This window comes from Pterocles gutturalis, unplaced genomic scaffold (genome assembly GCF_000699245.1).
Source record: "Pterocles gutturalis isolate BGI_N339 unplaced genomic scaffold, ASM69924v1 scaffold32407, whole genome shotgun sequence".
NCBI classification, from domain to species: Eukaryota; Metazoa; Chordata; class Aves; order Pterocliformes; family Pteroclidae; genus Pterocles; species Pterocles gutturalis.
Window position 1 is genome coordinate 1,671 of NW_010113814.1, and position 26,814 is coordinate 28,484.

General features: G+C 39.4%; 1 protein-coding gene across 3 annotated transcripts; it reads right to left on the bottom strand.

Moving 5' to 3' along the window:
• Positions 1 to 26,480, bottom strand: IL1RL1 (interleukin 1 receptor-like 1). 3 transcript variants are annotated; one of them, XM_010074644.1, is made up of 11 exons: positions 26,414 to 26,480; positions 23,982 to 24,183; positions 23,517 to 23,685; positions 23,267 to 23,429; positions 21,856 to 21,924; positions 19,925 to 20,057; positions 19,688 to 19,839; positions 11,820 to 11,963; positions 9,773 to 9,931; positions 5,726 to 5,947; positions 1 to 20 (listed from the first exon to the last, which is right to left on the bottom strand). In XM_010074644.1, exons 1-11 carry the CDS (start codon positions 26,478 to 26,480, stop codon positions 1 to 3), a joined length of 1,500 nt encoding a protein of 499 aa, XP_010072946.1. The 3 variants fall into 3 exon arrangements, with proteins under 3 accessions (XP_010072946.1, XP_010072945.1, XP_010072949.1); XM_010074643.1 differs by lacking the exon at positions 1 to 20 and having other exon boundaries at positions 5,601 to 5,947; XM_010074647.1 differs by lacking the exons at positions 1 to 20; positions 11,820 to 11,963 and having other exon boundaries at positions 5,601 to 5,947.
• Between the last annotated feature and the right edge of the window lie 334 nt (positions 26,481 to 26,814).

Genomic DNA, 26,814 nt, shown 5'->3' on the forward strand with positions numbered 1-26,814 from the left:
TCAAGTTTCTGAACTTTCATCTGTGTTGTATAAAGTGCTGTGTTCCATTAGTCCTTTCAACTAACGTCATAGCTAACTCTGAGATATGTGAATGTATGTGAAAGGAGAATAAAGTTTACACTTTTTAGACCTCAGACTAATACAATTCTAATGGAGAAGTCATAGCCTTGTAACAGAGAAGTAACTCACTGAAAATAGCTACAGCTCAAATTTTCGTTATGAAAATGCCATGATGAAAATGAAAGTTTGTACTAATATTGAAAAACAGATTTTTGTATGAAGCTCTGACCACCTGACCAATCAGCTAGGGAACACCAGTTACTTCTCACAGTTTTTCGCATCTTCCTTTCCATCCAACATACACTACAAAGAGGTGCTAACTGAAAACCTCAACTGTGAAACTGTTTCCGTCATAAATAGCAACACATCCAGATCTTGTAACCACAGTCCAAGCCTGTTTGCTTCTAGCTGGTAATAGTCCTTTTTAATCTACTTCTGTCATCTCTGTAAAGCAGTTATATTAATTCTTAGCAGGGATGAAGTTACATTCCATAGGTTTCTCAGCGTTATCTATCCCTGATGTCAAAAAGCAGGCTTCAGACTGGTATTGTGTCTGTTAGAGACTCATATGTTCTAAAATACACAAGTTGCACATTTTCAAACTTTCCTCCACATCATAGCCTTACAGAATAACTCAGGTTGAAAGGGACTTCTGGAGGTCATTAGGTCCAGCCCCTGCTCAGGGCAGGTACAGCTGAGACCTTTGACCATGCGTATGGTGAAATTTTTTTTCCTAATATTCAATTTAAATTTCCCATGTTCTAATTTGTGCCAATTTATTTTTTGTCCTGTTGCTGAGCTCCTTTGAGAAAAGTCTGGTTCCATCCATTCACTCTATCTTTCTGTTAGATTCTTGTAGACAGAAACAGGACTTCTTACACTCTCCCTCTGTGTCCTGTGCTGTTGGTGGTCTTTCCCTGGATTCATTCCAGTGTGTCAGTGCTTGACTTGATCTGGGGAGCCCAAAAATTGATGTAGTGCTCCAGAGGTGATCTCGCAAATGATGAATACAGGGTAATAATTACTTTCCTCAACTACACTCTCACTGACAAGGTGCAGCTGGCCACCTTTGTCACAAGGACACACTGCTGACTCATGTTCACCTTAGTGTCAACCAGGATATCAGTCTTATTTCAAGGCCAGGCTGGATGAGGCTTTGAACAACCTGGTCTAGTGGAAGGTGTCCTTGCCCCTGGCAGGGGGGTTGGAACTTGATGATCTTTAAGGTCCTTTCCAAGACTAACCATTCAATGATTCTGTGATCCTATGATTCTTATTCTGCAAAGCTACTTTGTATGGGGTTGACCTCCAGGCTATGTTGTTGAATGAGTTTATTCCATTCCAGATGCAGCACTTCACATGCACCTTGGATTGAACCTTTGAATTTCCCATCAGTCCATTTCTTCAGCCTGTTGCTGTCCAAAATAGAAACCCTGCCCTCCAGTGTGTCAACTATCTTGCTCCAGTTTGTTTTTCTGTCTGAAAACGTTTCTTGTACAGTCTGTCCCATTGCTAAGGTCATTAATGAGGATGCTGAATGGTAGTGGTACCAATATCTGTCCCTGAGGGACGCCACTAGTAATTCAGTGGGAGCTGATCACAATGCGTTGATCCCACATGGACCTTGGTCCCACTGTTTTTCCACTCACCTTTGTCCACTTACCCATATCTCACCAACAGAGGCTATGTTAAAGGCCTTGCTCAGCTCAAAGTATGCAGCATCCAGTGTTCTCCCATTGTCCACAGCAAGTCTGGATAAACGTGATATGCCTTTTGTAAATCCAGTCACCTTCTTTGTGCACTTTGAAAAAGCTTTAGGGGGTATTGCTTCATAATCTTCCCAGGGACCAGGATCTATAACAACTGAAAACAGTTTTAAAGAATAAATTTCTCTAAAACAAAGTCTGCCTTTCATATAGAGTTAGGCACGTAGCTCATACTTTAAAATGGGAAAAGACAACACATGTGCATATGTTTCCAACACAACAACTGTGGTTTTTCAACCCTCAAAAGAACCAGGAACATACCATTCTATCTGTACAATTTTTCAACAGACTATACTGTCAGTTTTACCATCTGTCTTCCAAACATACCTTTGTCCAATGCTGTAATTAATGTTGCATACACTACAAATAACTTGCTACACAGCCCTTCTAGTGGTCACTCTCTTGGCCTTCACAGCCATGTGAAGCAAATACAGGCAAAACTCTCCCTGTGAGTGGCAGGAGCAATAGCTAGGCTGGCTTTTCAGGACTGTGGTTTAGGTGAAGACGTCAGCAGGGGTCATGGTTCCTTGAGCAGTAGGAACATCAAATCTCAATTGTATAGGAGACCTCAAGGCCAAACCATTAAATATATTCACACAAAGGGCTGATGTATATTAAATGCATATGCGGGGAGAGCAGTACATTCTAAGTTCTGTCTTCAGTTATCCTACCTCATATTAGCAGGAACTGGTTTTCATACTTTGACAGTCACCGGGAGCTTCACCACTGACATCAGTGTGAGTAAAGTCTCACTTATACTTGTCTCTTTGTTATTTCTTTATTACAAGAAATGCAGCATATAATTTTCAGATATGAGGTATCCAGAGTTAACAATTTACAATTGAGACTTACAACTCTGTATGACTGCAGTTATATGGCAAGCAGAACACTTCTGTTCCTTCACAATACGTTATTGAAAGAGAGTCAACAGCGGATTCTCAATGCCAGATTCTGAGCTGCTGTTTACAAGTGATGCTGTGTGGGTTTCAGGAGATTACAGCAGTATGCACACACTGAAAATTTCACTGCGTTTAATCCTAATGCTATTCTTAAAAGTGATTTATTTCTAGTTGTTCAGAATCTCTTAGTGCCTGTTCATCCACTAGATGGCATGATGACTCTGGTCTACTGAAAAGTGAAAGCAAGTCTGCTCTCCGGGGTCACTTAAGGTACCAAAAACAGAGAAGCACAGACCAGAAGTTAAAGGGCATTAAATCTCTAGGTGGAAGTTCTAATTCTGAAACAAAATTACCTTTATTCTGTGTAGTTTAAGCTTTAATCATCCAAACTGATTCTTCTATAAGCTTTCTATGGTGAAATGAGAGATTTTTTTGCACTGGGCAGTCTGTCCTTCTGTTATTCCAGTAGGGCAGCCTGCCCCAGGGTACTTTGTATGAATCCAAGGCAATATAAAATAAAAATTGCTAATTTTAATTGAAAACATGTTTGTTTTTTTTAATTTAGATTATTTTTAAGTCTCATTTCCCAGAATGAGACTGGGACAGTCTCATGAGACAGGATGGTTGAGTTTGGCAGGTGCTTGAGCAGGGCCACTTGAAGTTGGTTGCCCAGAACCGTGTCCAGGCAGCTTTTAGACATGTCCAAGGATGGAGACTCAACAAACTTTCTGGGCAACCTGTGCCAGTGGTCACACACCCTCACAGTAAAAGAAGTGTTTTCTGAGGTTCAGACAGAACCTCCTGTGTTTCAGTTTGTGCCCATTGTCTCTGGTCTTGTCACTGAACATCCCTGAGAAGAGCCTCCCTTCCTCTTCTTTATGCCCTCCCTTCAGTTGGGTGCCTTCTCTTCTCCAGGCTGAACAGTCTCAGCTCCCTGAGCTTTTCCTTATAGGACAGATGCTCTAATCCCTTCACGAGATTCATGGCCTTTTGTTGGACTCTGTCCAGTATGTCCATGTCTCTATACTACTGAGGAGCCCAGAACTGGATATAGGACTCCAGGTGTGACCTCACAGGAGATTATGTTGTAGTAATATTGCAAAAGTCTTACACAGTTCTTTTTGCTATAAATGTGATAACATCTATGGAAATACATTAATTTTAATGCACATCTCAGATTTCTGTACTAATAACCAAAGAACACAAAAAGAAGTGACAACTGCAGCATTTTTTTGGTCATTATTACCATCACATACTCACCTCCAGCTCTACAAAAGTTCTTTGCCACTCTCAGAAATCACCCCTTTTCTTTCTGACAAGGCTGTACTCTTCACTGCTGGTAAATCACATTAAGAGTTGTCACGTTTTGATTGCTACTGTTTGTCCTCTTTCTTCCCTTGGTTGGCCATGGGGCTTGATACAAAAGGAGTGACATCACAACAGCCGTTTAGTGGGTTTGGTTTTCACCATCCTAACTACATGCCAGGCTAAGAGAAGTCAATGAGATATCAGTATGTTTCAGAGTAGTATGGTTCATTGCTGACCCCATACACTTCCTCATTGTACCTTCTCCTCTTACCCCTTTCCAGCTTCAAAATTTGTCCTAGAGTTTTTGTTTCCAAGATACTCAGTTATCATCCTTTCTTCTTCACTACATGCCCAGGACTCTAACTCTATTAATAATTGACCTTGTAATTATCTTGGAAATGAATATTCTGTCTTGCTCAGCAGCTGCTGTCAAAAAATCTTCATAGTGAATAGCAACAGGTTTTCCTGCCTTTATGCATGACCTACTATTAGTATTCTGTCTGCGGGAAGAAATGGTACTGTGGGAATAAAGCAGCTCTCTCTTACATTGGCATGCATCCATTCTGTGAAGCTGCCATAGAGACAGTGAGTTTTATCTAGAGGGATCTTTAGGAACAGGATCCAACACTGCACACAGTCTAATGAGGCAGTAATAAAATGCAATATTAGATGTTTTATAGTGAGTGATGAATATGGACACCTGAAAATACAAGTCATCCATGAAAAGCTGTTTCGTTTGCCATAGATCTTTTAATTTAATGTTGAAAAGAATCTACACATATATTGCATACATATTTTTCCTACTCAAATAGCCATCCATAAGTCTGAAGATTCACATTCAATAAAAACTTACAGTGAAATGAAAGGACTTCCCTGCTCTGTAAGCCTGGACTTGGTAACATTAGATGTTCTGCATCTAATTTTCACTTTTTAAGTCCATCTCTGTAACAAAGCTGAAGCTCAAAACCAAGCCTTCTCCAACAATAAGAAAATTCCTGTTTTTAAGAAGCCAAAAAGATTAAAGTTTACAAAGATATCTGTAGTAGAACACTGTTTTTTATACACCCCTGAACTAGCAGGAGATTTGTCTCTGACCTTTGCATCTCAAGGTATTTCCTATCAGAAGAAAGTATAACTAGGGATAAGGTCAAAGGAGAAAAAGAAAAAAAAAAAAAAGGTGAATACTGGCTGTTGTAGAAACGCGGTAAGTCTCTTTTATTTCAGTACAGAAACATGCAGAACATTTGGCTATTCAGAATCAAAATTTCAGTTATATGTATGAGTAAATACAGAAAGAGTACATGTACATTTTGTTTCCTGTGACATGCAAAATTCTGCATACAGCCTTGAATTATTTATTTACAGAACTCCCATACCTATAAAAACTTCCCTCAGTCCCCAGACCTCCTTCATCAGTTTACCTTACTGTTATTCAATTGAAGGACTGAAACAAGTGAAAAAAAGCCAGACTTACACACTGTAAATTTGTGTACCTACTAAAAGGAGAAGCAGCTGCAGGCATGTGGTTCATCCTAATAGTGTACCACTTTTTTCTTAGACTCACTGTTCACCCAGCATTAGCTGAGTATGAGGACTTGAGCGTCATTGGCATATGGTACCTCACTTGTTTCCAGAACTTAGAATTGGATGACTGTGGGTGCACAGTGTGCTGCTCTTTCCATTTGACAGTACCTTGCTGCTTAATAATAAACCTAAGAGATTCCTGAAGCTTCTCATAAGTCCCAATTGTCTCCATTTCCAGCAGTATCACCTTTGCATCATTTTGAATGAGGGCATTGTATAAAGCAATGTGTTGATCATAAGCAGGTTCTTTACAATTAATCAGCTGGTGTGTTAGGAGGATGATCAGCCGTCTGCTCTTCTGCATCCTTTTCTCAATTGCACTGGCTGTATCTAGGAACGTACAAGAAAATAATGAGATCCTGAAAGTTCTTTTATAAATTCTTTTGTGTTTAGGCACTATGTTTTCATTGATTTTTAACTAGAAATGACTTCTATCTCACTTCAGTCTCATAGAGTTTATTCATTAGAAAAAGAGCTTAAAATAAAGGGGGCAAAAAAAAGAAAAAAAACCCTAAAACAAATTTTTCATTTCAAAAGCTTTCTTTGGTTGAAACATTAATATTTTCACTGCTCTTAAGAATTGTTAGGAATTTCTAATCCAACAACCTAGGGTCAAATTCAGTAGATCTAGATTGCATCAAATTTGTGCTTGATCAATAGTCTCCATGTAAGGAATCACGTTCTATCAAGTTTAGTGCTTTACAGACTGATCCTGCAATACTTATCCGTCCTTACCCACTTACCTATTAAGTCATTTGGAGACTTGGGTGACTTACTTCTAAGAGGCTTATTTACTGGCAGAAGGTGTGTTAATTCTCCAGAGCTATAGCTAACCTGTGCATTGGGTTGGCATCTGCCCTGTGGGGGTGGATCCAGACCTGCAGGGCATTTGTATGTCAGCATGACTAAGAGTGTTTTTCTTTTCCACTGCTGTGTTAGGGACAGCTGATCAACCACAACTGGGACTGTGATGTTGGAGATGTTGAACCTAGGAAACTGAAGAGCCAGCATGCTATGGGAGAAACTACTTGGCTGTCTTGGAAAGTTCCACATCAAGCCTCCAGGAGCTGCTTTTCTCAATGACCTGCTGTGATGTCTACATCAGCAGCAGGAAGACTGCAGATGAGTGCCTGTCCAGTGAAATGTTTGTCCCAGTTACAAGAATTTCCTATGGTCTGTAAAACAAAAGATGGAATTGTTTTGGTGGGAGCATGTCATGCTGGGCCCAAGGAAAGAAGGTGGGAGCTGATCTAAGGAACTTCAACGTAAAAATTATTTAACAAAGCCACTGATTTGCAGATGTCATCAGCCAGCTGCGTACGCATCCTCTTGTCCTTTGTGAGGGGCTGCCAGCCCATTGCAAGGGTCTCCTCAGTCTCAGAGATGCCCAGCTTTTTCAGTTCCTGGGTCAGGAAGAGAACTGTTTCTCTGTCCTATTTCTTGATTCTGAGAGTATCCTATGAAAATAATTCACCTTTCTGTGATGTTCATCAATTCTAACTCCTTTCATTGTCTTCTTCTTTTTCATTAAATTTTCCTCATGTTAGGAGAATAGATCCTTTGGGAGGTGAGAAAATTTAAAGAATATGTTAATTCCCATAATAACAACATTTTAAAAAAAAATCTTTCTCAGTTTTAAGGTGCAGCCCATTGTGCTCAGGACCGAGGGACCATGGACATAGGAAGGCATTTACTTCTCCATTTAGATTTCTGATGCCATCCTTGTGGCAACAGGAAGGATGAGGCTGCATGCTATAAATCCTTTAACCAAGGAATTCGTTACAATTTGTTTTGTGAATGCCAGAAGCTTACATGAGTTCAGAAAGTGACAGAAAGTATTGTGAAAGAAAAACCCATCAGTAGCTATTAAACACAAAAATTCAAGCATCTGAAGTCAATGTACTACTGGGAGTGTACATTAGTGGAAGTTTAATATAAGCTTGCCCAGTTCTTAAAATCTTTTCCAGTCATTTGCCCATGGCCACTGCTGAAGGTAGGATACTTCGCCACACAGAACATTGCTCCAGTGAAGTATAATCATTCCTCTGATATTTGCTCGTGGTTTTGTGTATTAGAGACACAGCAGCTCCAGCAGTGCTTGGTTAGATTCTGTGGCAAGGAATGCAGTTGGCAGGAAATTTGACGATGAGAAGAATGGAGTAGAAGGAGATGTTGGTGAAACATATTGATTTGCTGGGCAATGCTTGCATTTGCACCTCTTGGGGCAACGATTAGGTTGTAGAAAAAGCAACTAATCAGTAAGACCAGGGAAAAAAAAAAGAATGCTGGTTTAGGGAAGCATGATGGGAGTCCAACAGCTATGCAGTGCTGGTTTTTTTCACTTAGATCTTTCTGTTTAACTTTGTTTTTTATTGGAAGAACATGAGTTTAAAGTAACAAAACTTTGCTCTGGAACTGAGTCATAAGCATTTCCTGAAATAATAATTCCATTTGATATCCTCACCACACTTTTTTTCTGGAAATACATGGACTTTTACAGTGAAAAATATGACTCATTAAGTGCTACGTTACATGCTCAGGAAGGATTATAGTAGCTCAAAGTGGCATTTCCTGTTTTACTCTGTGCTTAGCATATTTTAATTGCAAGATTTGGGATTTGAAAACCTGGTAATAAAAGACTCAAGAGCAGAAGATATATAAACAAGAGTGGGGAGCATATGAGTAAAGTCTATCTGCCTGGAAGCAGAGAACTTTTTAGTGCTTATAGTGCCAGCAGATTCTGCATAGATTTTCCACCCAAGTGGAAGCGTTTTGAGGCATGAAAGTGGATAAGGAAGAGAAAAATAAAAAGCTGTGAAAGTGGGCAAGAAGAGAAAAAGAAGGACAATGGTCAAAGCTGGGGTCATTTTTAGAGTTTTGATTAAATCAGAGCAAACAAGTCAAACAAAAGTTACTCCCTGTCCAAGGCTGGCTTGTTGAATCTTCTGTCACAGGCATCCATCCATGCCTTTGTACAGTGAAAATGTCTTTGTTTTCAGACAACTTATTACAGCCCACGATAGTACCACCCTCTTCAGCTCAATTGTACACCATGTCCAGTTTTCTTCAGGCTTGCCATCCATAAACCACAGTTTGAGGGTAGTGTCCCGTAACAAAATATTGCACGGTCCTTAATCAGCTGAACAGGTGGCATAAGTTTTTGTCATTGACAGTTTTGTGAGCTACTGTTAGTTCCTTGGTTTGGATCTGGCGTGCTGGGAAGGTTCTGGCTCAGCAACTCTTGCAGCTTTTTTTGCATTCTTGTTGCAGTGAGTTTTCCCAAGGCCAGGTAACACTTCTGCTGCTCTCCAGAAGAGAAGGATATCAAAGATGTCAGCCCAGCTCTAGGCAGGTGAATCACACCTGGCCCAATGCAGACGATTACAGAAATGTGTAGCAGAAAATGTGCCAGCTTTGGCTTCATGCCTGCTTACAAACAGGGAGAGAAGATCTGGTCCACAGAACAACCAGAGCACAAATTAATCAGACAAGTCAGCTCTGAAGGAAAACAGCCATCACCTAGATGACAACAATCGTAAGAGATATAGCAGAGGTGTCCATATGGAAACTAGCACAGATTAACTAACATGATTCCATTCTGGAAGACAAGAAAGCAAGAATAAAGAATAAAGCTCTTGAATGAGCACTGGGAATTGTATGAAGTGAAAGCAGGTCATGTCAGCGAACAGAAGCTGAATGTCCTGTGACTCTAACACCTTTTCAACAGGTTGAAAACCCCCGAGTGATAATAGCAAGGTTAACTTCTCAACTTAGGTTTGTGGTTTTCTCCTCTTCCTTGTCTTGTAGACCTATTCATGCATGTCTTGGTTGTGGCTTTGCCCAGATAATCACTATGCAGAGCTGTGCTCCCCAAAGAGCTGGTGTATGTTTGAAAGAGTCATACTTGGGGTCAGATTTCCTGCATGACCCAAGAAGACTATAAACAATCTGTGCCCTTGCCCTGTAGCTTACTTTCTTAGCACACTGGCAAGCACAGGTCTCACCCTGCCTGAAAGAGCAGACATACAGCTGCTGAGGACATGAGCAGCCAGCTCACGAATGTAAATTGACCTCCTATACTTCTAAAAGGGACTAAAACCACAATTTGCTCCATCTTGACAAGTCATTCAGTGTGTTATCTGATCTGAAACTTACCTTCTCCAGGATATATATCTCTCCCATAAATACACAGTTTATATCCACATTTATTTTCTAGAATATCTGGCATGAGTTGGTAAACAAAGTATTCCACAAAATTAGCTTCATTGGTGTAGCTTCTAGGGTAGATAACATATGCATCATATATCTTCCCATCTGGAAAGCAAAACAAGAGGAAACTCTATTGTGTTAACATGAATTAGAGCTGTCTATTACAAAAGCTAGAATAGAAATAAAAGTATCAGTCTTTGAAACAGATCTAAGTAGAAGTTGCTGCTAATCTGAACAATGTATATCATTGGGTGCATGTCTGGAAATCAGTGACTATGAACATTCGGTGTTTTCCATGCTCACTTGGTGTGTCCTGTGTGTTTGTAACTTCAGAGAACTCAATCTTTGTATTATGAAGGCTGTATCTCAAAGTATATAGAGTAAGAATTAAATTGATTGATGCATGTTATCATGAAACAGGGACAGAGCTCAGCATTTGTTATTTCAGCGATACAATAGGCTGTTAACAGCCTTTGTCTTTCAGGACAAGACATTCCACTTGAATTCTTCCACCTTGAAGAAATTATTCATCATTCCCACAACATACCACACTCCTGAGTGAAAAGTTCCTTTAGTCAGGAAGCAGTCTTATAGTCAGACCCAAGTATGAAGTAAAATATTTCACTCTTCATTTCTCTCAGATATGTTTTCTATTATAGCATTTTTTTCTAATCCCAAATGTTTAACTTCTTTCTTTCCAGTGGAGATGACCATATCCCTTCTTTTGTTGCTATCTGAGGTTCTTGTCCAGACCATCTTTACAATAAAAAAAAGAGATAGCCATTTCCAGAGTCTGATTAACTTTATCATAAAACATACTTAAGTGGAAACTGCCCTGAAAAGCGTACTTCTTTCCTCATTAAAAAGAACATAAGTAACTAGATCAGTTGTAGATATTTACCATGTAGGTGTCTGTGGTAGGAGTCAGCTTCAGATTTAAAAAAACATTTAGGTGTCTACATGAAAGACAGGTGTCTAAACTCCCGCTACAATCAATGGAGAACTAGCCATTGCAGTCAGTGAATTCTAGAGTGATTCAAATTACTCTAATGTTAAACGTCAGGGGCCCAGCTGAGTTGCCTAAACATAGGCAGCTAGTGCCATCTGAGACTTCCTCCAGTACCCTACCTGATCTCCAGAGTCTGCCCCAGAAGTCTGCAACATCTGGAAGATCTGTGTTATGTGTTCATTTTTTTGGCCCTCCCAAATGACTCTAGATGCTCACGTTTAGACCACTGATGCAAGGTCCCAATGCCTGGTTAGGTGAGTTGATTTTATTGATGAGGAGCTGGATTTGGTCACCTAAAAACTTGTACCACCTAGTGTCATTACGTACTGCCTGCCCTTCAGCTGCCACTGCAGAGGGGTTCAGGTCTCTCTTAAGTCTTAAGGGAGCTCCAACAGCTGCTTACAGTTAGACAATTGAATCCAGCCCCAGGTCTCCAGGTTTCACATCAATGATGGAAGTTTGCATGTGTGCACCTTCATTGCATGCAACTATATTTAAATATCTTGATCTTGAGCTGAAATCCACCCCTAAAGTTGTATGGCATGTATTCCCCCCAAAAGTGTCTTCCACAGTATTGGTACCTTTCTCTTTGACTTATAAAAGCTTTATTCCTCTAACAGATGCCTGTTAACACATAAGCCAACAGGCTGGTTCATTTGCTTCAGAGAGCACATAACAAGTATGTTAATAGTACTGCAAATCAGATTTTCACTGTCATTCAATGTTTCATGTCAAATATTTTTGTAAAAAAGTTTGAAACCAGGATCCCTCTGTTATGTAATGCAGCACCCAGGAAACAAGGGAATGTAAAGCACTACCAGAGTTATGATTTTCTCCCTTATCTAAATGATTTCAGAAAGCATGAGAAAGTGAAGGGTCAGGCTCAGGTGTCATATGAGTTAGTAAGCAACTATCAAATAAATTAATTTCCGTATTATTTGTCTTTTTCCTTTTTTAAAACTTTCTTGCTCAATTCTTACTCACCATCCTTGATTGAGTGGGGCTGAAATATCTCCCGATACAATAGGACAATATCAACTCGGAAGAACTGATAGAGTATAACAGAGACTGCTATTGCAACTAGCAGAACTAGACATCCTATGATCAAGAGGATGTTAGGAAGACCCACTGTAAAAAAGAGGAACATATTGTTAGTCGTAGAGAAGTTAACCCATAGGCTGAGCCAGAGCCTCTCATATCCTTACTTCTGCTTCAGCTTTAAGAAGCTCACAAAAAAGACGACAAACCTTTTTCCTTCCCCAGCTGGTGTAGCCAACACAGAGACTCCTAAACTAGAAGCATACTAAGCAGTATATAATAGTCACTTCCCTTGAATCCAAGCCTACTTACACTAAATACCACAGCTGACAATGATGTTTAAGTATTTTGTAACGTTGTAAAACTGTTAATAACACAACCAGCAACCACGTTCAAGCATTTTGTAAGGCATCTAAGCCTATGCGTGACAACTGCAAGCGTTCACAAAAGGACATGCAGAGGCTTCTGGCATAGGTGCACAAACAGGGTACAGAGAAATGTGCAAATAATGAAATTTGCAAGATAACAACAAAGTACACAAAACAAGAAGGAAAACAGAACATGTCCTGGTCACAAAAATAAAATAAACTATGCTGGAGGAAGATGATGTTCTCCCCTCCCTTTTCCTTTGAAGAGGGTCAAGGAGCATAAGATAGTTATGATGAGTAAAGAAAATAGTGAAAAAATGAGCCACCCACTTTAGTTCCAGCTTCCCTCATGGTTCAGCTGTTGAGTCTGACCACGTCCACCTCAGAGACGAAGACTTATCAAGGATAGATTCAGACTAGGTATAAGGAAGAAATTTTTTACAATGAGGGTGATGAAACAATGGAGCAGGTTGCCCAGAGAGGTTGTAGATGCCTCAACCCTGGAAACATTGAAGTCCAGGTTGGATGGGGCTCTTAACAACCTGATTTAGTTGCAAATGTCCCTGCTAATTGTAGAGGGGTCAGACCAGATGACCTTTAAAGGTCCCTTCCAACCCAAACCATTCTGTGATTCTGTAAGGACAGCAGTCACCAGCTCTGTGTTATCATATGCACACAGTTCATCTAGGACAAGAGTCTGATTATCACTCCACTAGGGAAGAGTGGTGTTTCCATTACAACCCAGATAGCTGCATTTCTGTAACAGCCCACTTTTCCTCTTTCACAGAGCAGAAGTCAATCTAGATATGTGCATCTTCTAGATTACACCTTGTTCTGCTGCAGAAAGAGATGATGGGAGGTAGAAGCAAGGTCATTTTGTACTCTCTCCAAACTAGAAAGATAGAAGCTTAATCCACAGTCATACAGCTACTTTTGACCTGTGTCATAGACATATTGAATTCACCCAGGATTCAGTATTGAAAGCACTATGAATTCCAGATAGTCATGTTTGAAATTAAAATATCAAAGGCTTTATACAGCAGTTACTCAAAGAGGATTAATTATTCCCTTGGAGGGAATATTAATGGCAATTGTCTCATAGTAGAAATCTCCCAAGCAAATGAAAGATACCTAAATCTACTCCACTTGGTTTTAATTTGTAGACTCAGAGCAGGTCCATTTTTCTCTGACAAGTAAATCAATTAAGAGGTTTCCATTCACTGTCCACATTATTTGCCTACTTATTCCTACCTAATATGACAACTCGTCATCCTGTAGTTGTAATAACACCACTGCTTTGGGGACTTTTATGTGATTCAGATCACTGAAATAATATGGTTTAAAAAATACACACCCAGAGGCATTGGACTGGGTGATGAACTTTTACCCCCAAAGAAATGCACCCGAAAACCTCCAGATTGTGCACCACATCTGCATAAGAGAGCCCACTTGCATTTTTATTTTACTATGGTATAGCAAACACAATAATTACCAGATGCAAAATGAGATTTGAAGTATGCTGCAAATTCTGAATTATCTTAGCTGAAGAAAAAAATATTCCTTTGAATGTTGGCCCCATAAAAATTTAAGTACAAGCATTCTGGCAATACTAACATGTAGGTCAGCTCTGGCATCCTCATTATAAAGACCCTTTACAGCAACTCAGTGCATGGAGGGTACCAGGAGCAACTCCACCCAGCCACACCCTGTGCATTCAGAACAGGGATCAGTTCAGGACTTTTCCACCCTCTGCCTGCAAAACACACACAAGATATATGTGGCTGCAGCCTCAGGCCATTCACCGGCACTTGAGGAGGTGCATCTTACAGGAGACTGAAGAGGCTGTCTCTATTTCCTCTACAGCAGAGGGATCAAGGCAGATTGGACAATGCTGCAGATTATACACAGACAGTAATTATGCTACCAGGTGAAAGCACTGACCACTACCACCACCAAGGATCATTTTCAGATCTTTGACTTGAACTTGGCACTAAGTGAATGAAATAAGATAAAATATTTATCAGTGAAGAGTCTTATATTGAAATTTACAAGTTACCTGACTTCTCCAGGAGATGTTGGATAAGGCAGTGTATTGAGAAATACTTATTGAGGCAACCTAAAAACATTAGTGCCTGAGAAATTCCACTGAAAAGCTATATAAATAAAGAGTTTACAAGTACATTTTCCCTTTCCTCTGGTAGGATGTGAGGTAAATCTGACATGATTTTCACATTCTTCCTGTTTTTTGCTTTGCCATTTAAAGGAAGAAAAGAACATCAGGCACATGGTGAAACCTATCTCCCCAGAACTAGGGGAGATCTAGAGATCTGGGGAAATCAGCTTCCAATAAGGTCACAGTAGACAAGAAAAAACCCAGCATCTTTTATACTGAAGTTTGGCAGTTTTGTAGTTTTAACAATGTCATGTGATGCCCATGAAGGAACTTTCTCCTTGTGGACCCCTTCACATTTTAAGATTTGACACATTTTCCTGGTCAACTCACACACAAACAAAATCAGAAAACCCTTTCCACTACCTGGTGAGGATGACCCAAGGATCAGAAATTGCCATTATTACTGTTTCATTTGTTGAGAGAGTGCTTACCACGACATTACAAATACTGTTGTAATGCATTGAGCAAGTATCTATAAAATATCTGGAGAAGAAACAGATTGGAACATCTGCAATTAAAAACCTAAAAAATGTTGTTTACGCTTGGTTTTGCACTGATTAGACCAAGGCTGAAAAAGAAGTGACAAATTTCCTGTGCTTATACAGCTTGTAAAGCATCAGACAAGAACTCCACAGGGGTCTTCCTGGAAGACCAGGTTCAGTTCCCAGTAAAGCTGACTCAGCCTCTCGTTTCTCTGAAATAAATCAGCTGTCTTCAGCACAACGGGGGCAAGGGCCAGAAGCCACTTTTGGAGGCCCTGAACAAAGTCGAGCATATCATGTTGTTCCATTTGACTTTGCTGCATCATTTAGTGGCAGAGAGTTCATGAGTAGACTGCCTTCTAATAGTATTTATTTATATTCAAGAGCAATGGGAATACAGAACTATCATCACACAAGAATCAACATTGGAGAGGCCAGAGAAAACAAGTCAGAAGGCAACATTTGAAGGATTTCCTGACAAACTCCAGAAGAACAGCAGTTTTTTGTAACTTCTCTGGCTTCTAAGGTGGACACACTCCAGACAGTAAAGGCAGAGATCTAGGTCTGGAATTCCCAACCACATCTGTATAGCAAAGATGAGCCAAAAGGTCAGGTGCAGTGTTAAAATGTCTTTGAGGAAGAACAGAGCTGATGTTCTGGGCTGAACTTTATCTCTTCTCTGAATGACTGTAATTTCTGTCATTGTCCAGAGAAGAGCATTCATGCTAGAAAGATTTGTGGTCCTCTGGGCACTTTACACTGCCTTGTGAACGAGAATTGAGGAATGCTCAGGGAGAAACAAGATTATGCTTGCGGGTCAGATACATGAAAAGCCACCTCCAGTTATTTAACCAGCCCTAAATCAAGATGAGGAACTAAAAGCCAGTGGTAGCTTATATATTAATAAAAAGGGAAGGATTTGGAAGGTATTCAGACAGCCCATACATTTCCTAGCAGACAGGTTAAAGGGGATGCTGAGGGGTTGTTCCTGTCCTGACCCAGCTCTGATGGTAGAAGGAGTTAACACTTTCTCCAGTTACTTGTCATTGCTTCTTCCTCAGGAGCTAACAAACAGCTTCCCTCCCTCTGCCAGCAGAGCTACTTTTGTGAGCATTGATCCACTGAAGTTGATGAGCTGAACTGGCATGAACAGTGTAGCTGATTAGTTTTCTTGTTCTTGAGAAGTAGCACCTTCCAACATGAGAGATACTGAGCAGCTGTGGAGGACAACTGGGACTAGTCTGGCAGGCAGAGTCGCTGTCTCTTGCCAGGTGTAGCAAGACTAACTACAACTTTGTCAGGAAAGGTGGAAGAAAAGGGAGTTAGAGGTTGTCACAAATTCCTTAGGCTTACAGTGTCCGGAGACACACCACACAACAAGTTACGCAGATGATCTCAGAGCACATGAGAGGACATCTTCTGTGGCAGAGAGGGAATGTAAAATCTGGGATGATCACCATCTCTGTAATTGAAAAGGAAGATACAGGACTGAAAGATCTGGAGGAAATGAGACAGCCTATATTTTCCATAAAGAGGTATTATGAGACATGAAGAGTGTGTTCATGAACAAATGTTGGTGAAGGAGTCAGAAGATACAAAACAGTTTCAGGCACAGAGGAGAGAGAAAGGAAGTCTGGAAGGATGGATTTCACATTGACTAGGCAGAGGTAGATAAGAATAAAATAAAGATCTTTCTCAGCAGGAGGAGAAACAACCCCTGAATGTAGCAGTATGCGAAAGATGCAGGGACATTAGCACCTCTTAATGGAGGCAGGAACAAAGCTGCAGAGACTGTCAAAATTCATAGCCAAATCTTCATTAAATTCTTCTCTTAAAACAAAGAAAGGATTTGTTTGACTCGTCTGTGTCTAAAAGACAGTGTGCATAGTGTGGATACCAGGAAACCACACCAAAAGAGCTGACTGCATTGCATTACTTGTGATAATTGAAGTACTTAAGTCATGTAGCTCATTTCTAAAGAGCTATATCATCTTCTCTTAGAAGAATTTATCTCCTATTTAAAAAGATAAGTGAAAACACACCTGGATCAGATACTTCAGACACTTTTTTCCACAATACAGCACTTTCCTTCACACACATACATGAATACATGTGTGCACAACACATATCCTAAACTGGAAAATATTTTTTTTCCCTGTGAAAAGTCAAGCAGCTTTGCCAATGACATCCATTCCTGGTAGTATTAAGGGAGCATTTTTGTTTTCCATGGAGACAAAAACAAACAGCTCTCATGACTCATGACTGTGAAAGAAACTCTTCCTTTTCTCATCACTCCTCTCTGTCAATTTTTTATTTTTATGTGGATTGCAATTGTTATCAAAGCAAATTGCTAGGGTTAATTATAATTATATTGCCAACAGTGAACTAGGACTTAAAAGTATTTTATTATGAGTCAGAAAAATAGATTTAATTGCTGGTTCCCATTGAAAATTTCCATGTGGTAAGCAAAATCATTAATTCAGCAAGTTTTTGAAGACAGAGACTGTTGCTGTAAGACTGAACAGGTACAAACACAGAGGAGGCTCTAATGCCATTGCTTACAGCATCTTTGCTTCCTCCCTTAATCTGTCACCTGTGCTGCTAAACACTATTTATCTAGTTTATTGAATGCCCCCAAAACCGACTAATTTGACTAGTAAGTGGCACAACACCTATTAATCTCTTACTTCCTATCACAGATCTATGCTACAAATAATAATAATGTAACCCATACTGAATGCCGTGGAAAAAGAAAAAAAAAAGTCAGAATACTGACCAGGACCTTGTGTCAAAAGAACATTATCCATAGAATAGCTAGGAGACACAATTTGTGCTGTGGGAAACACTAAGGAAAAACCGCATTTTAAACAAAAAAAAAAAGTTTTTTACATTAAAAATAAACAAACAAAACAAAAAAAATAGAATACACATTTTTATTACACATTTACAAGATGCGAGGTGCAAGCAAACCCTACAGCATTTTTATTATACTCAGAGGCAAGCTGTCATCATTTTAGCATAAATGTCACTCATCTGTGTGAGGAGTGAAGAAAACTAAAGCAGAGCACAACCATTTCTGGATGTAGCATTGCTTACACCAACAGTGCCGAGTAGCAGAAGCAGGCGCCTTGACAATAGCAGCAACAAGGAGAAGGGGACAGAAATCCACACTAAACAGGCAGCAGCAAAGGGGGGGTCACGGTCAAGAGCTTTCATGAACATTTATTGAAGACCTACGGATAAAAAAACAAAATAAGAGTTGTCTACAACAGAAATCTGATTTCATGAATCACTTAATTAATACAGAATATAAAATACACTCTTTATGTTGTTTGTAATATGGGGCCCATAAAGGACTTGCGCTGCCTGAACTAGAGTGAGCAGAAACTCTTACTCAGTTTCCTTCCCTCTCGTTGCAAGTACGCTCCCACACTCAGATAATTCAGTGCAGAGCGGATGTGTTTCCAGCTTCCTGAGTGATGCTACACTTGCACTCATTTAGTAATATCCAACCAAAACATCTCCTGTCACCTTCCTCTGGGGGGAATTGCTGCTGTCGTGTTGGATGATGGCTCATCCTCTGTTATAATTCACCTACATCCCTTCTAGTCTAGGCTATGGCAAGGAAATAGGTCTATGCTTTGAAGCCATAATTGTGTAGGAAGTTATGAACAGTCAAGAATTCTGCACGACACAGAGCTGTACACATTCTGTAATCACAATACACTTGATTTTACTCTTTCCAGCATTCCCTCATAGAAAACTAATCCCTGTTAAAGACCCTGGGATTTCTTCTCCAAGTCCTTGGTGGTTCAGCATATCTGAAGGGATAAGAAAGGAAATCACTGACTGCAGCTCCTTGTTGTGCCTTCACAGACACAATAGCATTTTTTGCCACAAGAATAAAACTCACTGGTGCTGGTGACAGTGCTTTCTCAGGGATCTGACTATCCCTATAAAAAAAAAGTAATTCCATAGGAGCTAAAGACCATCCCAGTCCCCATCATTTATTGACCATTATTTTCTTTCTCTAGCAGAAATTACTAGAATCATGAATTTAAGAACAAAACCAAGGGAAAGCTTACAAAGTGTTATTCACACCACTGTGTGGCACACAGCGAACACAACAGTGCTCAGAGGGAGAGAGGATAAAGCCAGACATCACAGAAGTTAGTCACACCACTTAACATTCAGTTAAAAACCAAGGCACTACAGTGGATGTGGTATGGGAGGGAAGTCAAGCAAACTGGTAAACTGGCAGCTGAAACTCTTGCTTTTAAAGCTTGCCTGTTTTCCTGCGTGGCTCTGCAGTAGAAACAGTTTGATTCTCAAAAGAAGATGAATCTCTGCTCCTCACAATGCATTGTAGCACTGATGACCCAAGGAGAGGTCAGTTCCTTCCCTCAATCTTATCTGCAGAGGATCCTCTACAGACTATTTTGTAGAGCAGACTGCAGTGTGCTTCAAATCCAAGTGCACCACATGCCTCCGTGGCAAAGGGAATTTGTCACCAAGCAGAAATAGCTTGCTCTGCACATTTAATCTCTCACTAATACTACTTGAGTAATTCCCTCCCCCACAGCACAATTTACCCCAAGGACTTTCATGACCTAATGAAGACACGAGAATTTTGCCACCGGCTTGAATACGTAGGGAGGAAGCAGACTGGTTCTTCTTTTTACTAGCAGAAGCTTTCTTATCAACAGAAACAAGTAATAGAATAAAATCACCAACATATTTCAAACTGAGTGCAAAGTATAAGAAAACAAAACAAAAATATCCTACCCTCACATTGTGCTTTGAGTTGTAACGTCACCGTGACCTTTGTGTTGTGCATTTCATTTAACGCCACACATGTAAAATTTGCCTGCAGATCCTCCTTTTTTACTTCAGTAATATGCAAAGTGGTCTCTCTGTAATATTCTTGCTCATGTCCTTCAAAACTAAGAGAGAGAAAGAGCAGGTACCTTTGGCTTTAATGGCACAATTTGCATAGAAGAAAGATTATTCTGTGTTATATATACTTACAAATGAGTTTTTTCATGAAATCTTGAAAAATCTAAATATTTCACCGAGATGTTGTCCACATCCCATGTGACAACAGCTAGTGGCTGTTTCTTAATCCCCAGGCGAGCCTGACATTTCAGAGACAAAGCAGCACCTAATCAAGATACAGAGGGATGTAAACATTCCTTGATGAAAACCAAATATAATTTTACTTTCCTCATAGCATGTTTTTCTACAAATCTTTATACCACCTGTGAGTTTTGTCCTGTTTTGACATATTTTTCTGCTGAGAAAATGATGCATAGAAGAGACTCAAAAAGAAACAATAAAAGGAGATTTTAACAAATGATCTAATACAACACCAAGGATTACAAAAGGAATTTTTGTATTTGTTATGATGAATGCCTATCCACGCAATTGACTGTTGAGGAACATGGAAAGTAAGTGCTGGTTTACACACAAATGTACACGGAAATAACATAATGTAATTTTAGTATATATTATTTTGCGTAAGTCTTGCACACAGAGTCTTATCTTGGATTTTATTCAAGATGGACAAAAGCAAAGTAAACCAGGAAATTACTTATTAAGTATTTGTCATTCCAAAGTAAAAGTCACTGTTATACTGGGAGAAGGTATAATTAAAACACTTTAAATTATTTCCATGTAAATCTGCATCTAAGCAGGGCTTAGATATGATTAACAAATTTATGAATTACATCCTCAATTGGTATTAGGGAGCATGGAGAAATCCCTTCAGTTTTGCAAATAGGAGACAATAGATTCAGCACAGCAAATAGTTTTTAAACATAAAGTAAATTTGCTCCTTACAAGTGGTGCCAGATTACTTTCTGTCCCAGAGGGGTGGGCAGAGCCCACAGAACACTAGAGACTGACCATCTCATTAGAGAAAGGTGGTCCTGGAGCACAGGTCATCTAATGCCAAGTGACAAAGCAACTAGAGGAAAGATTCAGCATGGTGACTCTCTGAGTATGTGGCACCTCAGACAGGTCCTTGAGGCTCTGCAGTACCTGCTACCACAGCATTCTTGCTGTAGGACTGAAACAGTGGGGTGGTAATTGTGATCCCTGCTCCCAGTGGCCCAGATTCATCCCACCTCCCTTGGGAGAGAGGTATCCTAGGTTATCTGCTTATGTTCCAGATGGGCTCAGTCACTTTCTGGAGAGGTGACCTTTCTCCACTGAGGTTACAAAGCCCCTAGATGGCTCTCACTCCTACCACAGGCACCTTGCTCTGATGCTGGAAGTTACACAGAGTGAATCTGAATCACTGCAAACATCTGTGGTCCTAAATGAAAGTGAACCAGGGGCCAAGCTCTGCACTGCGGGCTTTCCAACCTATCTCTGCGTTCACTCCTTGGTCCTGTCTTTCAGCCCTCCCAGTATCTTTCAACCAGACAGGTCTGCTCAACACTAGTCAACATGCACACGAGCCAGGCAGTGCTCTTCAGCCTCAGAGCCAGCGACCACTCCCTTCTTCTCCTTCATTCATCAACAGAGACACAGACACTGTTCCCACATGGGGACTGTAAGTAACAAGGAGAATCTCTAGCTGCGATAGCCCATCCTTCTCTCTTAGGGGTACCATCAAGCAGTGTCAAGGGATTTAGCTAAAGCCCTCTTTGAAGTGGATGGAAGCTGTCACCCCTTCAGCTGAGATGTAATAATTGACTGTGTGAGTAATCCTACTCTATCCCAGTGATGGTAGAATGGGTTATTTAAATCCCCTTAAACTCCCACTTAATGGCTAAGTAAGCCATCAGTTATATCTAACTTCACATCACTGTGGAATGTGGGATGAATTAAATCTGGTAAACATTATGGTGCATAACCGTTACAAAAAATTCCATCATTTAATCTTCCTGAAGATCCTCATGTTCACCAGGCCATCACAAAATGTTAATTAAAAGCCATTTAAAGTCTGTACTTACCAAGATCCACTTCTATTATATCTTTATCCTTTGGAAATAAAATTTGAGGAGGTAGTGGTGAGTGCTTTGCTTTAGAAGTTAAGGAGTAAAAGAAAGCACATATTAGAAAGTTGTGAAAATGCATTTTATAAGATAATGATTATTATCTGTACAGTTAATATTTTAAGATCCCAAAGCAGAATTGTAAACTACCACTACAACAGTGTTTCACATGTCTGTCGGGACCATCTGGTTTTATTCCCAGGCCCAGATACTTCTGGAAAGTCTTTACATGTTAACAATATAAGCATTTTTCTCCCTATTTATTTAATTTTTACATTTTTTACATAAAGAACAAGGAAAAATTTTTGTTTCTCAAGTACTGTTTTAGCTGCTGAGTGGGAAAAAGGCAAATGCAGTTATAGGTTTGTGTGTTTTCTCAGTTGCTTATTTTTCTTTTAAAAAGAGATATAGAGATCCCTTACAACATTTGAGAAATTACTCATATCCATGATCCAAATCTGCCTTCTGCCCACAAGATGGGTACCTCCCCACAGCAAAAAGGTCTGATGTCAGTCCGCAAATGAACATTATCTATATTTGCAAAAAAAAAAAAATAAAAAAATCCACAACCCAATCCCAAGGCCCTGCCCCCCCCCAAAAAAAAAGTCTTTCTGACTATGTTTCTACTGATCTGATTGCAGAACTGAAGACACATTTTGAAGTTTTACAAGTTGATCCAATCTCGAACTGCTGATTGCTGCATGCTCTTCCCCTGACCACCATCCAAATACAAAGCCTCCCTGAGTAGACTGCACCCCAGAGGCCCCCCTAAGTCCACACACCTCAGACATTTTGGCCACATTCAAAATGACAAAGACACAGGAGTCACTGAGCTCCACTCATTTTCTGTCTCATATTGCTCATTTTGTCTCATTCAAGACAAATCTAAAAGATTTTTCAGCCCTACTATCAAATAAATGCTAGATAATCAAGACAGACCAGAAGATATTGATTTGTAGGCCATCAACACATCAGTGATCCAGTGATCACCAGATGATCCTCACTAGCTACAAATTCTTCTCCCCTCAAACAAATACAAAGCAGAGCTTTGTGGCACCCCACTGAGGACACCCTTCATTTCAGAAATGAGAGCCACCAGACAGTTCTTCCAACAACAGTATGGAACCAGAGTCGATACAGACTTTTAACAAAAAGCTGAATGTGACCAGGTCTGAGTTTACCCCCATCTTGCTCCATTTGGATTCCCATCCAAAAAATTCACCTAAAAAAAAGCTGATCTAAAGTTTTGCTTAAAAGATAAAACAAACCACCAAAAACTCTTTTTCTCTTTAATGTACAGAAGGAGTTTCCTTTGCTTTAAGTAGATAGGAGTCTCCTTTATCTTAGGAAGTTGAAAAGTGACTCTTACCCTTACTTATGAAAATCCTTGTTGCTGATACATTAAACACGTTTCCTTTATGAATGTAGATAAATCGACAAGTATAATAACCATCGTCCTCCTTCCTTGGGTTGTTAACAAAAATATATTTTTCTCCCTGGAAGTATCTCTGTCCCTGAAGAGGTTTGCAGTCCTGGAAAAGAAAACTTCCTTTATTTGGCTGCAGATATCTTCTCACAGTAATCTGATCTACAACTGGTACTATCAGGGTTTTATTTACCTTATACCACTGGATGATAGTAGCATTCTTATAATTGTCAATTGTAGGACAAACAATTTTTCCTCTTCCAGTGTCATTTGGGTAACGAATTTGACTTGGGAAACATACTCCTTGCTTGTATGGATGCACCTGCACACTCATGTTGAACGACTTTGTGCGATTATTTGAACTTTGAAAATGGAATAAAGGTATGTCAATGGTAGTATTTTTATATGGGATAAGTTAAATATTTGTAACAAATGTGAGTCTTGTTTTATAAACATATGGATGACTATTGCAGTTCAGTCACAGATTGATTTTAATGACCTGTCATAAAAGCAGCAATTGCAGGATGAAAAGTTACGTGAATTGGTGTATCTCATGAAAAAATGGCATAATTTCCACAGCTAATAATTAGAGTATATTATTAAAACATAGGTGTTTCTCTCCAGTCTTACAACTTTCGCTTTTCAATGTTGCACTTACAAATGTATAACACAAGTGTAGTTTCCAGAATCCTCTCTAGAAGTTGGCAGAAACCAAAGAAATTGTTTTAAAGAAAATATTCGTGATCCCTCGTCTTCTGCAGGAATTATTTTGTTAGTATCCATGTGATACCAGGTGAACTTCACAGATGAACTCCATCGGGGACATTTTATAACTAAAGCCTCACCTTCCATTGCATCAACTGCAAAGGAACAAAATATGAAAATCTCAGATTAATTAAACCTTAGCCCCAGTGAGACAGAGGAGAACTTGTCATTCCTGGATCACTAGGCTAGTTATGTTCCTCTACCTTCCCTGGGTTTTCAAATATGATATACAGCAAACTTATTTGCACTAGATTTTTTTTCAAGAAAAAGTTGTTTACCTTGAGTTATTGAGCCATTTGTTTGCAAAAAAAGTAATTAATGAGTGGGACCAAAACAAACAAAGAAGCAAACAAACTCCTGGATTTAAACCAGCCATATACTAAAAAATATCAGGTTTTAATTGAAAAAATTGTAATTTATTTAAATGAACTTCTTATGCAGATCTTTTCTTGAAATTCTGGTTTTGTTCAAAACCGGAATTTAGACACAAAGAAAAGTACTGTCTTTAAAGCTGTACTATGAAGTTAGCTTTCCTTACTTCAGTATAACGAATATTTATTTAAAGAACAGAGAAGAGCTATTGTTCTGCCTTTTTATCTTTTTTTTCCCCCATGGAAGAAAAAATATAGAAGGAGGAAGCCTGTAGATAAGATCACTTTTAAAAAAGGCAAAATCCAGAAGAGCTTCTCCCTGAAGTTCATGAAAATGTGATAAAAAGTAAAGAAATGTAACAGACTGAAAGGAAAAAATTGATGGGAAGATGAAAAGATGCCAGAAAGGAATAAGAGGCAATTAAGAAGCTTAGGAAAACAAACCATACATGCTCACACATAAGAAAAAAAGAGGAATGAGTTGGGAGTATGACACTAAATTATTATTTTTTTTAATTGAGTATATTTCTACTTTTGAATACTGAAACTAGTCCAGAGAAACATTAATTAAGCAATTTTGACATATATTTAAGTCACCAGGCACTTGAATAGCGAACTGGACAAAACTAGAAATGCTAATCCAAAACTTGAATTGCATTTTGGAGAAGAGAAAGGTGAAAAAATAAGCAAGGATGTAGAATGGACAAAGATGGAGATTGGCAGAGGAGCTACAGTAGATAAAGGAGCATAAAAATGAGAGTAGGTAACCAAATAGCTAACCAAAATAGAGAATGCCTATCAAAAATGTCACTTTGTGGGAGTATTGCCACCGCCTGCCTTTAGACACATAGGTGCACAAATCAGGTGGTGAGTCTCACTACATGGTGAACACTTGGCTTCTGCTCTGGTTCTTTCTAAAGAAGTGGTCCATCTCCAATGAGATGAGACATGTTGTCTCACTTACTAATTCAGATACCTAAATTAGACACATCAAGTACCTCCAACCCCATAATTTTAACAGCATTCTCACCCATGAGCCTTGCAAAGACAGTGGGATGTGTCAGGAAAGGTGGCATTGCCCCACCGAAAGAGGAATACTTTGGAAATACAGCTTTCTTCAGGGAAAAATAGAAGAGGAGAGGGAACACACATAAAAGGAGAGGCCTCATCTAAACTCAATGACATCAGTGAAAATTATCTTGGCAAATTCTTGGCCTCTTAACAAATCTAATTCATTTGAAACTTAGCATTTGGCTTCTTAACAAATCTAATTGCTTTGAAACTTATCATTCATATTGTTAAACTGAGAATACGAGGAAATATTTACATATCATATCTTACAATATTTTTCAGCCAAATAAGGAGGTCAGCTGGAGACTAGAACTACGTGAGTGCTATGTAATGCTGTGTCACTGGTCAGCACTGGTCAGCACTACATAGCAAAGTCAGCAGAGCTGACCTGTCAGAAGTAGCTTAGTGTTTTGAATATCCCCCATGTGCAGGGAAATGTTATGCACTTTTGGGTTAACACCCCCAAAACCAGGGCATTAAAAAGCATTTTTAAAGAGCAAAGCACTCAGTTACATCCCTGGTTCAGCAGGGTGTATACAGATATGCCCGTTCAGTGCAATTTAAGCACGCTATTGGAGTCGTTGCCCAGCTGGGGCCTGGAACACCAGCTACACTCAAATCCTTTCAAAAAGCCCCTTTCATTTCAGCTTGCAGAGATTCCAAGGAGCAGAAGTAGAAGCTACACAATGTCACCGAAATGGACAGTACTCAGTGCATTTTAATGTACAGAGAAAACACACAAAGCTAGTTTTTAAACTGTGATTTATGGCTTGAGGTAAACTAGATAACTTTAGGTTTAAAAAAAATTTGCCAGTTTGGGAACAGTCTACATATTTCTACAGAATAAATCTCATCAGAAAGTATTTTTTCAAATGTGACTTACATGTTTCAGACATCATGGAAACCGAGAGGAAGGTAGATAGGAAGATCAAATGTACAAACCCCATCATATTTCTAAACCAAAAAGAAAAACATTGATAACTCAGAATATACTCTGACTACATCAATCCTGCTATTGCCATGGTACTGACGTACATCTACTAACAGATAACAGTATCATGCAGCGATAAACTGCATCATGTGAGCTGCTCTGTACATTGTGTGTGTGTGTGTAGCAGTTGTTTTGCAGGTTTGAGGTGATGCTCTTTGTTCTATAATCAATGCAATAGTCGATGTTCCATTGAAACTACTGTTATGACGTGGTTTAATGGGTGTAGGGGAATTATTCTGCCATGGTGGGCCTCAGGCAGAAGCCTCTTTTTGCTTGGTTGCTTTTTTTTTAAG